The sequence below is a fragment of the Patiria miniata genome, unplaced genomic scaffold (assembly GCF_015706575.1).
Source record: "Patiria miniata isolate m_02_andy unplaced genomic scaffold, ASM1570657v1 HiC_scaffold_7, whole genome shotgun sequence".
Taxonomy (NCBI): domain Eukaryota; kingdom Metazoa; phylum Echinodermata; class Asteroidea; order Valvatida; family Asterinidae; genus Patiria; species Patiria miniata.
The window spans coordinates 3,345,506-3,359,410 of NW_024037074.1; the positions used below are offsets into that span (position 1 = coordinate 3,345,506).

Genomic DNA, 13,905 nt, shown 5'->3' on the forward strand with positions numbered 1-13,905 from the left:
ACAAGCCATGGACCGGCCAGACTCAGGAGGCACTACACAGTGCCAACCTCATTAAATGCGCCCATTGTCCAAGGAGGGACGGTTTTTGTTGGGGTTTCTTATACAGGCACTTTGTGAATGGGAAAAGAATGTAAGAAAAAAAGCTGTACTCGGAATTTCTGATGACTGATTGCAAGTATTTTCAATGGTAAATACCTGTGTACGTGATCATTGGGAGAGCGCCCAACAACAATTTAAATGTATGGTTTCTGCAGGTGTATTGTATAAGTTTTTTTTTCTTTCTAAAAGTGAGCAAATATTTAAATTGAAAACTTGGTTAAATGTTAAGGAAATATTATGTTCATAAATATTATTAACTTACATGTACCGGGTATTTATTGAACTTCTAAGGCTGAAGGAAAAACTGTAAAATTATCCAGGTAGGTAGTTCGGAAACTAAGGTTATTTTGTAATTATATTTATGTTTGTCTGTCTATCGCACCTGCGACAGTCTTCTGTTTAATTAACCTGTTTAACTCTTTGACAATTTAGCGCACAAACAAAAAACTTCCATAGGGAAAACTTTTTTTCTCAAAATATACGGCATTCAAAATTTCTGGCCAAATGTGGCAATAAAAAAGTTTGAGGTCGGCAATTTAACCTAAAAAATCTTGGTAGGTCAGGTTACTTTAGAAAAATAAACAAAACTTCTTTTTTTCACCTAAACATGTAGCAAAATGAGATAAATTCAGTCAAACATACCAAATTCTACAAAACTTATCATTGTGAATCTAATGGACAAAATCATCGCAAACGTTTTTTAATGCTTCCTTTATCATAATTAATCACACGTGAGAACTTTGCCTGAACCCTTTTACACCGTGCTGTCTGAAGAAAGACACGAGAGAGGTTTACCTAGCCACCCGCCGGAGTTCAAAGGTCGGCTGAGGGCAAAGGTCAATGCTTGCCTAACACTCTGTGGACAAAACTGAACAGTGGAAATGGGAAGCCAGCCACAATATCCCATAAATTACTGCAATGTTTTGACAGCGTTTGCCAGCGGCCTATGCTGGAAAGGTCAGAAGGATAGAACTTCTCTCCATAAAGCAGGGCCAGGGAAATGTGTGGTGTGTCAAGGACATCTTTCGTTTCTTTTGAACATTAAATAGCAGTGATTCTTTTTCTTTCTTTTTTTGTAGAGGGGGACGGGGGTTGTTTTGTCTCTTCGTCAGGATCTTATACATTTGCAAACATCAAAAGATAAAATTACTATTATGAAATACCTTAAACTTGACTGTAAGTGATCACTAATACTATCTCGAGCATCCTGTGAAATCATGGCACCTGGTGTGCTATCATTTTCAAGTAAAGTGGAATGTGTGTATCAATTTCCAATGATGGTCAGTGGAAAAAACTGATTTTTTTTTTTAAACACTGCCCCCAATTTACCAAATATAGTCCACATTTTGTTTGCAATCGGTTACACATCCGTGAATGGGTGCAAGCCAGTTTTAGTCTGGTTCCCTGACCTGGCAATTCCGCGACATCTGTAAATTACTCCGTTTCGTCTGAAGTAGGGTCAGGGAACCAGACTACCAGAACAGCATTTTTTCTCTCGGTTTTTCCCAGCATCTACGAACACGAAACTTTAAACATGTCGGTGTAACAGTATTCGCTATAAAATGCTAACCCCAAAATTCATCCATTTCTAAAAATTGCAGCAAAAGCAAATGTTATATGACCTTTAAAAAGGTGATTCTGAAAAACAGTGATTTTTTTAAAGGGGGGGGGGGGTGTGTCTGTTCGTCAGGAACTGAAAAATCTCAGGCCTAAAATCAGTGAAATAAAAAAAAAATACAACGAATGTACATTGCAAGCGACAGATATTTATTCAGGAATGATGAAATGAAGGCACTTTTAAATATTCTCATCTTGTTCAAAGATTCGGAAAAGAAAAACAAAGTAATTACTTTCATATACACATGTACATCCCTGCATCACAGCTGAAAAATTCATTCATTCGAGGCTGTTTAATATACCGGTACGTATGTGTTTTTTTTTTCAGGTCAAGATTGTCATTTTTAAGTTATTTATTTCTTCTTTGTGCAGAATGCCGACAACGGAATAATTATGATAAAGTACCACAGCTGGTGCTTTTGTGGACCGCTCAAACAGTGCACTCATGCCTGGGTGGCGCAGCACAAAGTCCACCTATCCCCTGTTCTACTTCTAAATTCGGTCCACAAAAAAAATGTACATTAACTACATGTAGTACATAACATGCACCGGCATCACGAACATCATGTACATGTATTTATAGGGCCAATCTGCTATCCTATTAGCGAAGACTCAATTTACATCGGTTTTTCCCTGCAATAGACTTTTTCCCTTTTTTTGGGGGGGGGGGCCAAAATCAAATCTGATCATAAGTAAAAAGCCTCGGGGCTGGAGAGTGCAGAGCATGCAGGACCCATTGAAATATTAATAACAATTTACTGACATGAATTCAACCATCGAGAGAAGTGAACGGTGTATTTCTCTTCTTGTTTTTTTCAGAGTGGGTGGGTTGGCGTTTTTATTTTTAAATGTATGTAGTTTGTGTTGATAAAACAAGTTTGTAACAAAAGCTGGAATTTTGACTAACAACACATCATTTTAAAATTGTCAATGCAAAATGATCGTTAATATCAACGGCTTTAATCCTGGTTTAACCCCAACTATCATCGATCCTCCAAAATCCTCCTGGCGGTTTTGGAGGATTATGGAGGATAGTGACCGAATGGCAAAAAAGTGTTGGTTGATTTTAGAGATTGCATTGTGTCAAGATCGTAGGCTGTACCCTGCATTGTTTATGTTCAGTCAAGCATAATTGAGCTCTGCATTATGCTTGATTTCATCCGCACTGCTTGTGAATGTCATCGGCACTGCCTCAACCCATTAACAGTGTTTGTTGGAGGATTTTGAAGGATTGAGGCAATTGTCACCCCTCCACTGAACAAATGCAAGAAATAACGGATGATTTTGGAGGATTGAGGCTGAATCCAATTTGTACAAGGTGGCAATTGGAGGAATTTGCAGGATTGAGGATGGTTCTATAGCCAAAAGGGCCTAGGGGGTTAGGGTTAAAGACAAAAACATGAACAAATATGACATGCAGAAATAGTTACATACACTAATTTGTATTCCATTTGATTTTGCATGTACTTGAAGTAATGTGTAAATTTCACAGGAAAAGGAAAGTACATTGTATGTATGCATACATGTAGTATTTTTGTGGATGCACAAAATTTTGTTAGGCCTTCTGTACAAACGTTTTGATTGAAGAATTGGTCTCCATATAATAATTTCCACCGTCTAATTGTCATTGTCGAATTGATTTCACTAACCAGTACGTTTCAACGTGTGGACACACATTTTTCACGAGCCGAATGAAATTGTATTCAAAATCCTTCAATAAGGTCGTACTGGCTAATACGGTATTACCCCGTAATTGCTTTGATTATAAACCCCCTCCATTGAGCGCATTCAATTGCTTGGCTGAAATGTCACTGTTGCTAACTCCCTCGCTCTATCAAAGCCACAGTATGATTAAATCCGACGACCGGCCAACGGTCGATCACGGACGACACCAAAAACAAGTCGGTGTGAACTGCTACGCCTTGACTTTGCCACCCACAGAACAAACGCACTGATCATTATCTAAAAAACAAATCTAGCTTTTTTCCCCTGCTTTTCAACTTGAACCTGGCCAAGCAAGCAATGTAATGGAAATATAATTGAGGCAAAGTGGGCTGGGGTGGGTAGAACCAACATGATAATTGTTCAATGGACAATACCCCCCAAAAAGGGGTTGATAATAAATGTGTAGATGCCGTAATGGGGGGGACTTGTATTTTTCTTATGATTTGACAAGCTGCTTCTGTCAATGCAGGTTAAGGTACGCATGTGTAAGCCTACTGAAAAGCATGCAACGCTTTCACTGTTTGATGCATTGGGCGATTCATCTGTTACGGCACAACGGGGCTTAATTGTCACAGTCGCATAAAAGCTTTAACGGTACATGATGTTAACCTACTCTTCATTGTAAAGCGGCATAGGTGTCTAAAAGAACGTGTTAAGTGCAGGCATACATGTTCAATCATGCTCAATGTTATAATGTGGTGTATAAATGTAGGCCCTTTACACTGGCAGAACAGTTTAGGCCAACAAAATAATAGTTCTGCTTCCGATTACATGGCATTCTAAAATAGGGTACATGTAGGTAGGTAGGTAGGAAATTTTTTTTTGGGGGGGGCAATTTTTGTGTGTGTACAATCATATGGAAGCAGAACTATTTTTTTTTTGGCCTTATGAATGAATAATATGCAGGACTATTAAAAATGGTAAGCCGCAGACTTCACTCCATACAAGTAGGTGTTAATCAAAATCTAAATAGTCAATTTTTTTTCCCGGTACTGGAAAGTTTTTGTCAATTACTGATTTCAGCGATGTGAACATTGACAAAATTGCAGTCTTGTAGTGCTCATACTCTTACTCGCAAGAAATAGTTCACCCGTACGATTACTCGTACTCATGATAGAGTACTGGTACTCGTATTCGCTCCATGCAGGAAGACAACCAGTTTTCTACTGTTTGGGAGGCTTCTGCATTTGTTTAATGCCTAGTTTGACAGCAAAAAGCCCTCGAAAAACATATGACACATTGAAATTCGCTCCTACTTGTGGAAAGTAATTGTATAAATTTGTACTCATACTTGTACTTGAGTACATTTTTTTGGTACTAGGTACTAGAACTCATGGGAAAAAATGGCCTTGTACTCGTACGCATGACAAAGTGCTTGTACTCATACTCAAACTCATGGCAAAGTACTCATACTCTATTTTGGCTTATGCAAACATAAACATCCTGTCACTAAGGATTCTGTGCTTACCGGGTGAGCACAGAACGGTGAGCGTAAGCTGCGCGGAAATCTGGGGTTAGCAGAGAGCAATCGGGCCCATGCAGATGTGCAATTGATGATACATGTAAGGCCAAAAAAAAACAGTCGGTCTCTGGTCAGACCGAAGTTCCGGAATTGATGCGACGACGCGTTTTTTTGGGATGTTTTTTTTTGTTTGTTTTTTTTCAAGCTTGAATTGTACAGACAAGGTAGGTACTATTTTGCTTTTTTATGTCCTCATATACATTGGTGTCCTCCATAATTTGCCTTGGTGCCCTCCATCATTCACCTTGACGCAATTTCCCCATTCCTTGGTGCTCCTTACCACAAACATTTGAGGAGGTGCGGCAATAGAGGGCGCTGTTGTAGCTTCCGTGGTAAATTTGAAGGGAAAAAAAGGTTGACGCGCATGATTAAAATCAACGTGCGCTGACCAGAGACCAACTATTTTTTGGGGGGGGGGGCCTAACTGGTTCATTCTATCAATTTTAGGTCCACCTTTTTTCCTGTCCCTGTTACATCTGACATCTTTGATTTCATAATTCTGATGCACTCATTAACGCAGTCTTCCTCCAAGAGAGACTATGACTAGAAAATGGCCAACCCAACAAATAAATAAAATATTTGAAGTCATTCTTAATGATACTTGAATGGCAAATTACATAGTACCGAGGTAACAGGGCCAGGGAAAATGTCACACTTTGGACTCAAAATTTATGGAATGACCCAAATGTCCACTGCCTAAAATTGAATCTAAATCAGTCAATGGCTCTTGACCTTTTTTTCCAAGTATCTCACTGAAGAAAAAACAAAACTTCGCTTCACTGTGACTAACACATTAGCACTGACTCATAGCTGCCATCTTGAATCACCGTCGTTTACATGCACATGTACACATACACACAGGGGCACCAGTCCATATGCAATTTACACACGCCTTTACATGATCCGCGGATGGCAAGGGGTCACACACAGACAAACAATCAATGTTGCTGAACCAACAAACAAGCATGGGTTGGTCTCTGTATCGGCACTTGGACAGGGTTTGGCAGGTCCATTTATAAGAGGAAACGTGAGAAGACGTTTAATTAAAAAAATTAGGGACAAGCCTAGAAATGGAGACATGCTTTGAGGGGATTTGTTCAATTATTAGAATTCTTAACATTTCAGTGGGACATGGTCCAGATAAAAAATGTCAATGTTTACTTTACATGTACAAAGCTATAGGCCTATTACTATTGATTGCATTAAACACTTTTTTTAGATTTGATGCTCAGTCTAATATTAAATTGTTCAGGGCAGGATTCAAGCCTATTGTTAAGAACAGGGTTGCTCTACCATCTATTCTCTAAATTTATCATTTTTTATCAAATTTACAAGTTCATTAACCCCTACCCCCTTGAGTGATTTACTAGGAACCATCCTCACTCTTGCAAAGTCCAACACCATAAAGGTAAACTCGACACCCAAACTGTTGGACTCGGATTATGGTTATATGCCTGACCCCATGTAAAGCATAATCAGTTTACTTGTGCAGTACTCACTCCAACAGATTCCAACAAAACAAGCAGTTGGATTTTGAAGGGTTGGGGTGGTTGGGGTTAATCTTTCATAGTATGAGGTTTTTACTTGCTCCACCTGCATCTTCCAAACATTTTCTAAGGAGTTTGGGGTCAATAAACTCAACATCACAGAGCTTCTAAGCACAGTAAATACGTGCACAGCAAAAACGGAGTACCAGCCAAAATGTAATGGGATGTTCTGTACATACTTCTTGAAACCGGTCTCAGCAGATAAATCTGCTAAGTATTTATTCCTGTTTATCAGCACCGTGAAATCAGGTCTTGTTCTCTCATACCCAACAACGTACACATGAATTTTACCGGATGCGCGCAAGACTGCTTATCTTTTTATCAGGAGGCGGCATATGCCGGGAATGAATTCCATGCACACCACGCCGCGATAGGAAGAAAAAAAAAGCTAGTGAGTAATTCACACTTTGGCTCCCGCTGAAATTAATTTGTCATCTCTTCCCCCCCCCACCTCTCCCCCTCCATCAACTGAACGATTGGTACTGAAGGCAGGGGTCAAATGAAAATGCAAGGATCAATGAGGAAGCAATCCCGATCTCGGCTGCACTGGACATCTTAAAAAGAAGTGCGAGTGCTGAAAAATAAATTTGTGGAAAGATTGATTGATTGATTGATCGGATGGGATGTTGTGAAGGGTTCGGAGGGTTGTCTACACAAACCAATTATGGAGATTCACTTGTACATTTGGGGATATAACGAGGTAAGCATATATGGCAGGTGTTTTTTTGTCAAGAAAGATTTGATTAGACATTTAACGAGTCATTTCAGTGGTTTACTATTCTGTGAATATGATTTTTTTTCCTCCATTAAAATGTTCTGAAAGAGTATTGTACTGCTTTCTTTTCATTCAAAGGACAATTACTACAGAGTTAACAGTTGTGTAAAACTCCAATTAGTGTGATTTTTTTTTACTGAAAGTCATTTTTAAACATTAAAAGATTAAAAACACCTTTTATCCCCATCCCCCTCCCCGAAAAAAATTAAGTACTACAGTACAACTCCACATTATCAGCAACAGAACAAAAACTTAAAACAAATTTTAACAAAATCGACCCTTTCAACTTCATGCACCTTATTTTTAAAGTTAAAAAAGGCCCAAACGACTGATCAATTAGCATAAATTTGAATAAATAATGCAAATGTGTGTCTTCTTACCCAGGATACCACCCGGCCGTTGAAGCATGGCAGCTTGGCCTCATCTTCTACAATTTCTTCTTTGACAACGCTGCAGAGAAAAAGACAGAAAATTGTCAACGTTAAGAAACTGGATGATAGTAGTTAACAATTTTAAGACGAAAACCTTGCTCTTACATCCTGGTCTATGTTAAGTTTGTTTGATTGGTCATAGGAAATACAACGCTTTAAAACCAACAAAACCCAGAATTATTAGGTTTAAAAACAAATTATCCTGTTTCATCCTTATAATCACTCCAGGTTTCGATAACCAGGTTTTTGGTTAGTGTTGGTTGGAGGGTATTACCGAAAAATACACACGTGATATTTGCTGATCAAAGAAAACATAAACATGTATGTAAGTTTTTCAAAAATCGTTTAATACACAAATTATCCAGTTAAACTGTATTTTGTCAAACACAAGACTGCAAAATTTTAATTTTAGATTTTTTTTTTTAATTTTTCAGATTTCAGATTTTAATCCGATTTTGGTTAGTGCTGGTTTGAGGGTAGTTACCAAAAAACTACACACAACGTGTATATTTGCAGGTCAATGAAAAGTTTGTTCAAAAAAATGTTTTATAACACAAACTATCCAGTTTAACTGTATTTTGCATTAAATTTACATAGGAAAAATTAACCCTAACCTTCCCAAATCCTCTTTGCAAAATTGAGGATTTTGCAGGATTGAGGCTATACGGCAAAAATGTGCGTCTGATTTTGGAGAATGCACTGTGTCAAGTTCTTGGGCCGGACCTTGTGTTGTTTATGCTCAGTCTTGCATAACTTTAGGCCCAGATTATACTTGAAATCCTCCCCACTGCTCCAAGATGTCACTGGCTCTGCCTGAACATATTGACAGTGATTGCTGTCAGAGGATTTTGCAGGATTGAGGCAGTGGTCACCTCTCCAAGGACCACATTCACAAAATAACGGAGGATTTTGCAGGATTGAGCCTATACATGCAATTTTGACATGGAGGCAGTTGGAGGATTTTGCAGGATTGAGGTTGCATCCTTGCTAAAATGCCTTTGGAGTTAGGGTTCAATAACATCCACAAGTTCCTACATGTAAATTCAGTGTGAGCTGAAGTTGATCCAGCAGTAACATAAGGTCATTGGGGGTTGGAGCATGAGGAGGTGCCAACCCAGCGGACAGATCACAAGAACCTCGTCCAGCTGCTGAAACTCAACCCACATGTAGGTCATGGGGGCGGGGCCCTGGAAATATCAGACAGGCTCATGTAGGAAGTCCGACAAGCGTTTAATGGCCGGCTATCAATTACCTACAGGAAATAGTTCAACGGCTTGCAAAGTCCCCATAAATATCTCACTAAGTTGGCCGGTGCATCACTGAGCAACTTGCATTATGATTTTATTGGAATTTTGCAAGCAGTTCACCGAGAAGTCAATGTTTATTTTGGGGATGGTTTGCCGGGCTTGGAGTTTATGTACATGCAAGGATGGGTCTGTGGTACTGACACAGAGCTACTGGTACATGTATACATAATTTAATTTCTAGAGAGCTAATTCCTCATTTTTTTCGCGCGGAGATACTCTGAAGTCGTCCTGGGCGCAGACATTTTTAATTTATGTGCGTGTTTGTAAAACATAATACAGTTAGATGGAGTAAGTTTAGAAAGTGAAATCTAAATGCAACGCGCATGTATACTCAAACAACTTAAACACATCACGTTTAGTTTAAAAAACGTCATGGCAAAATCATCTGCAGCAGATACGCGCACATGTTTGCATTGTTTGCACAGAGCAAAATGAAATGCTCATTTAATCACAGTGCGTTTTGGTTTTGGGCGCATCGGCTTCAATAACGCACCTGTATAGAATATAAACACAGATATGCAAATAGCCGTACAAAATTTGGAGTTTTCCATCTAGTTTGTGCACAAAAATGGATCGCCCAGCAGGCATCACTTTGTACATCAAGTCAGTGCTGTAGTAATTTAATATAGCTCCATGGGTACTGATGGGTTTTGTATGCAACTGCTGCATTTGCCTTAATCATGAGTTACGGTCACAGGCTGTGAAACTGACTTGGGATGATGGATCTCCCATTGAAGATTATCAAGACGTGACAATACTGTGATGCACAGGCACATTAAATCAGAAACAAGCAAAATACTACGTTTAAAACGTTGAAAACGAGGCGTTGTTGGCGCGAATACGTTCAAATGAACTTGCGATGGTCTCCCAGACTAATCCCTGCCCCAATAACTTTGGATCATTTGAAATACGCAGTGAATGGACCGAGAACCAGTCTAGGTCTCCCCCAACTCTCCTTTTCTGGCCGTTGAAGGGGTACTTGTTCACAGAGCCCATAGGTGTCTTTGAAATTAAAATTTAGCCCAGCCAGCCATAATCAGTAAAGCAAAGCTTGCATTAAATTAGCAAAGCTTCCAATGGAATTCCATGGAATTCTATTTCTAATAATCAATAGAATGCTTACAGTCTTCAGGGAAAATCTGTCCTCCCAACTTCCACAACTATAATCCAATGTAGTCTATTTCATTAGTAACCCTAACCCCTAAAAATTTTGGCTAGAGGTTAAGTCCAAGAAAAGGTGTCCTTTTTGTCCCATAACACCATGTTTTCTTCAATCTCATAATCATCACAAAGACTAATAACATAACAAGTCTTGTGGATATTCTCCTTGCAGATGCCCAACAGTAGAATAAAAAAACACTGAAGCCCATGAATATCTTAAGAGGGTTACACTTTCATTACATATGGGACATAGCGTATGCAAATTCCTGGACTTGCCCCAGAAACCATCCTGTACATAATTCACTATGAAGAAATAACACATTCTCTGTACTGCAATTTCATGGGGTCGTTAAGCCCAATGCAAAGTAACACTAGCTGCAATCTACTGTCCTCAGTTCTACAAAATCCTACATACACTTCCTAGCAGGTTTCAAAGACTCAAAATAAAGGGATTTTTGGGGGACAAGTACGTTCTCAGTGTAATACAGACAACGATTCAATCGCTTCACCTCTTCACCGTTGGAATCCCTTCAGTATCCTGAAGATGGGCAGAGCATAGGGCCTACTCTCCCAACCATTGAGTTTTTTCCCCCTCATTTCTTTTCAGAACCTCACAAACTCACAAAAGAGATTTGTCACATGGTGCAACAGTCAATCTTTTTCTCATTAGGACTATTCACGTGAACCAACTTTCCCCACTGTTTGCTGACCCCTGACCCCTGTCAATCATTCTAATTCCTATAAGCCCCTCCCCCATTGACACTAATCCTCTCTTAAGCCAGGGGACATCAATGCTCAGTAATTGGTCTATTGTTTATTTCTGGCTAAAATGCCCACCCCACCTGCTTTGTGTGAGAGCTTTTTGTAATGGTCTTTTTGTACTGACCAATGTGAACACCATTTTATCCACTGTACATTAGTCAGTGAACATGCCTGGCTGAACTCAACAAGGGAACTTAAGCATTGTATTTTCGAGTGTTCCCTTCATGTAATTCCTTTGTAATGTTAGCAAATTTACAATTTCCTTTCCGTATGAATTAACCCATACGCTCCCATAACCTCAAATACGTGCTTGTGTGATTTTTTGTTGAAGGATTCATTTTTCAATATCATTATTATGGAGTCCAGTGTTTACATGGACCTCAGTGGTCCATTTTTGGGCGATTGTGAAGTGTAGGGCCCCCCATTGTGTTTTTGGTCAAATTAGAGTCAAAGGCGTTTAACATTCCAAAATCACTTTTTGAAACTAAAGCAGATTTTTCTCAATTCCAATGACACCTTAAATTTTGAACAGTTTTTTTGGGGGGTAGAAATTGCATTTTACATTTGGTGCCAAGCAATGTTGCGCATTCACGGTACTTCACAGTAAACGCTGTCTTTATTTTCATGTTGCCTTTTCTCATCATTTTTACCCCCAAATTACCTAAAAAATTCAAAACCCTGTCCTCTATCTACAACATACAATATGTCGCCAACTAGTTTGGTAAGTCAAACAAATGATTTTACTTTCTTATTTGCCCAGTTAAATTGTCAAAGTAGTAGAGCCTAATTTTTGAGGATTCAAAAAGCTTACTGGCATAAATGCCTAGGGCTAATGAAAAAGTAAGTTTGATTGATAGTTAGTTGCACAGATTTGTTATTTTTGTTCCTTTTTTTTTCACCTATAATTTTTTTTTTTTTTTAACTTTAAGTCCCTGAACAGTCCAACCTGTTCTGTAAGACATGCATGAAATTGCCTGAGCATTCTATGGTTTTATGGGTTCATCTGGAAATAAATACAATGTAATACAATGTAACACAATGTAATACAATGTTAACACAATGCGATACAATGTAATACAATGTAATACAATGTAGTCCAGATGCTCAATGGGTTTATAAAATATGAGCTCTACTTCAAGAAATGTCCAGAGGTTACTAAAATTAATCACTTCTTTGCCCCCTTTTCCCGAAATGTATTTGTAAGACATGCCATCAGTCATAAGATGTCAGCGTAACATCTCCCAGAAAAATAAACAAATTGTCTCACAGAACACCACAAGATTAATTTCAAGCATGGATTTGCAAGTGTTGTAGGCCTATGCCTTTAATTTCAAAATGATCCCAAATAGTCTGTGAATTGAAATGACCAGTGATGTTTTCATGTAAAACTCAGCAAAACTCATACATGTTTACTGCATTGTCTTGTTTTTTGGTGCCTTTCTTTTAACAGGAAGGAATGTTGTATTTTTAGATGTCACTTTTTAGGTTGTGTACAAAGTCTTAACGATCTGTGGTAAGAATCATTCATGTTCGTTTTCTGACAATTCTTGCATATTAAAAATGGTTTGATCACCATTGACCGACCGTCACTTAAGTTATATATAATGAACAGGACAATGAAACTCAATCTTAATAATCAGTTTTACGAATATCCCACAAAGGGAAACAATTATTAAAATGAAATTATAATTTGATCAAGTATTGTTTTATTCACAAGAAATATGAGGCAGTAGGGCAGACTTTGTAATATACATCATACATTTATGTATGATATTTTTCACTCACAAGTTTAGGAAATTTAATGTAAACATTGACACATTTCAGGACGTGACATTAACACAATACACAACCACGGAGAAAATTCTTTCATCACACGGGCCAACAAGAAACCGTAGCTGCGGGCGGGCAGCAGCCAGACCGTGTCGTTTGGTCAGAGAAAAAAATGGCGACTTTCGTAACAAAAATCCGGTCTGTCGAGAGCTGATTTCTCGATTTATATCCCCACATTTCCATCTAAGAGGCAATCCAGGGCGTCCATACATACTCCCGACCTTCACTCCGGGTCGAAAATCGAAGCCAAGCGGCAATCGGCGAAGAAAAAGTGAAAATTCCACAGGCCTTCCGGTCTCACTAGTATGTGCTCAACAATTTTTGATACTCACCCGAAATCATCGTCCATAGACTTGAAGAAGAATTTGTAGTTGGGCCGATTGAGAACATTCTTAAAATCGCCTAATGTCACTTGGTCCGCAGGAATTGGCAACTTCACAAGGTATGGGGTGTCCTCATCGTCTATGTGGTATATGATTTTTGTCTCTTCCATGTTGAGAGGGCCGAAAATCGGCTAAATTATCCCGGTCCCGCTGCAAGAAAATTGAAGTCCGCTCAGCACATTCTTTCGCGAATACATTTACCTGCCGCATACACGTCGTGCATTCACACTTCACACACTGTTTTTCAATGGGGAATCTGTGACTAGCATCGCGTATGACCTCAGACAGGTCATGAATATTTAAATTTCGGAGCCGTTCATTGTGCTGTTTGGCCTCCCTCTGTATGTACATGGCTATGTGTGTATGGAAATAAAAATTATATACTTCGTACACAATTTGGATTTGTAACTCATTTATTTTTTATTCATAAACTAGTGGTACTGGAGATTTTTACTTTCATTTGAGGACACCAACAGTAAAGTACCATAATCAATATAATACAAAATTAATCAAACAGCCGTCAGCTGTCAAACAGCTGTCCAGTATTGTAACACTAAAATGGAGGAGCCTTCGAACCGGCAACTTTCAGATTCAGAGTCAGCAGTGCAAACCACCTGAATACCAACAATTTTGCACTTCAGTCTGGTTTCAAAACTAACAATAAAGTTTCAATTAACCTTAAAAAAAAAAAAAATCTGCAACCTACACTTCAGATTCAGAACCAGCCGTCCAGTTTAGAAGTTTTG

General features: G+C 38.7%; 1 protein-coding gene across 1 annotated transcript in view; it reads right to left on the reverse strand.

Annotated features, from left to right (window-relative positions):
* Positions 1 to 13,423, reverse strand: part of LOC119746324 (segment polarity protein dishevelled homolog DVL-3-like) — a 65,749-nt gene extending 52,326 nt beyond the window's left edge. The window contains exons 1-2 of the mRNA XM_038223206.1: positions 13,109 to 13,423; positions 7,666 to 7,735 (exon numbers count right to left, since the gene is read on the reverse strand). Coding sequence (XP_038079134.1) covers positions 7,666 to 7,735; positions 13,109 to 13,269 — 231 coding nt within the window. The 5' untranslated portion in view covers positions 13,270 to 13,423. The remainder of the gene's footprint in view (positions 1 to 7,665; positions 7,736 to 13,108) is intronic.
* Between the last annotated feature and the right edge of the window lie 482 nt (positions 13,424 to 13,905).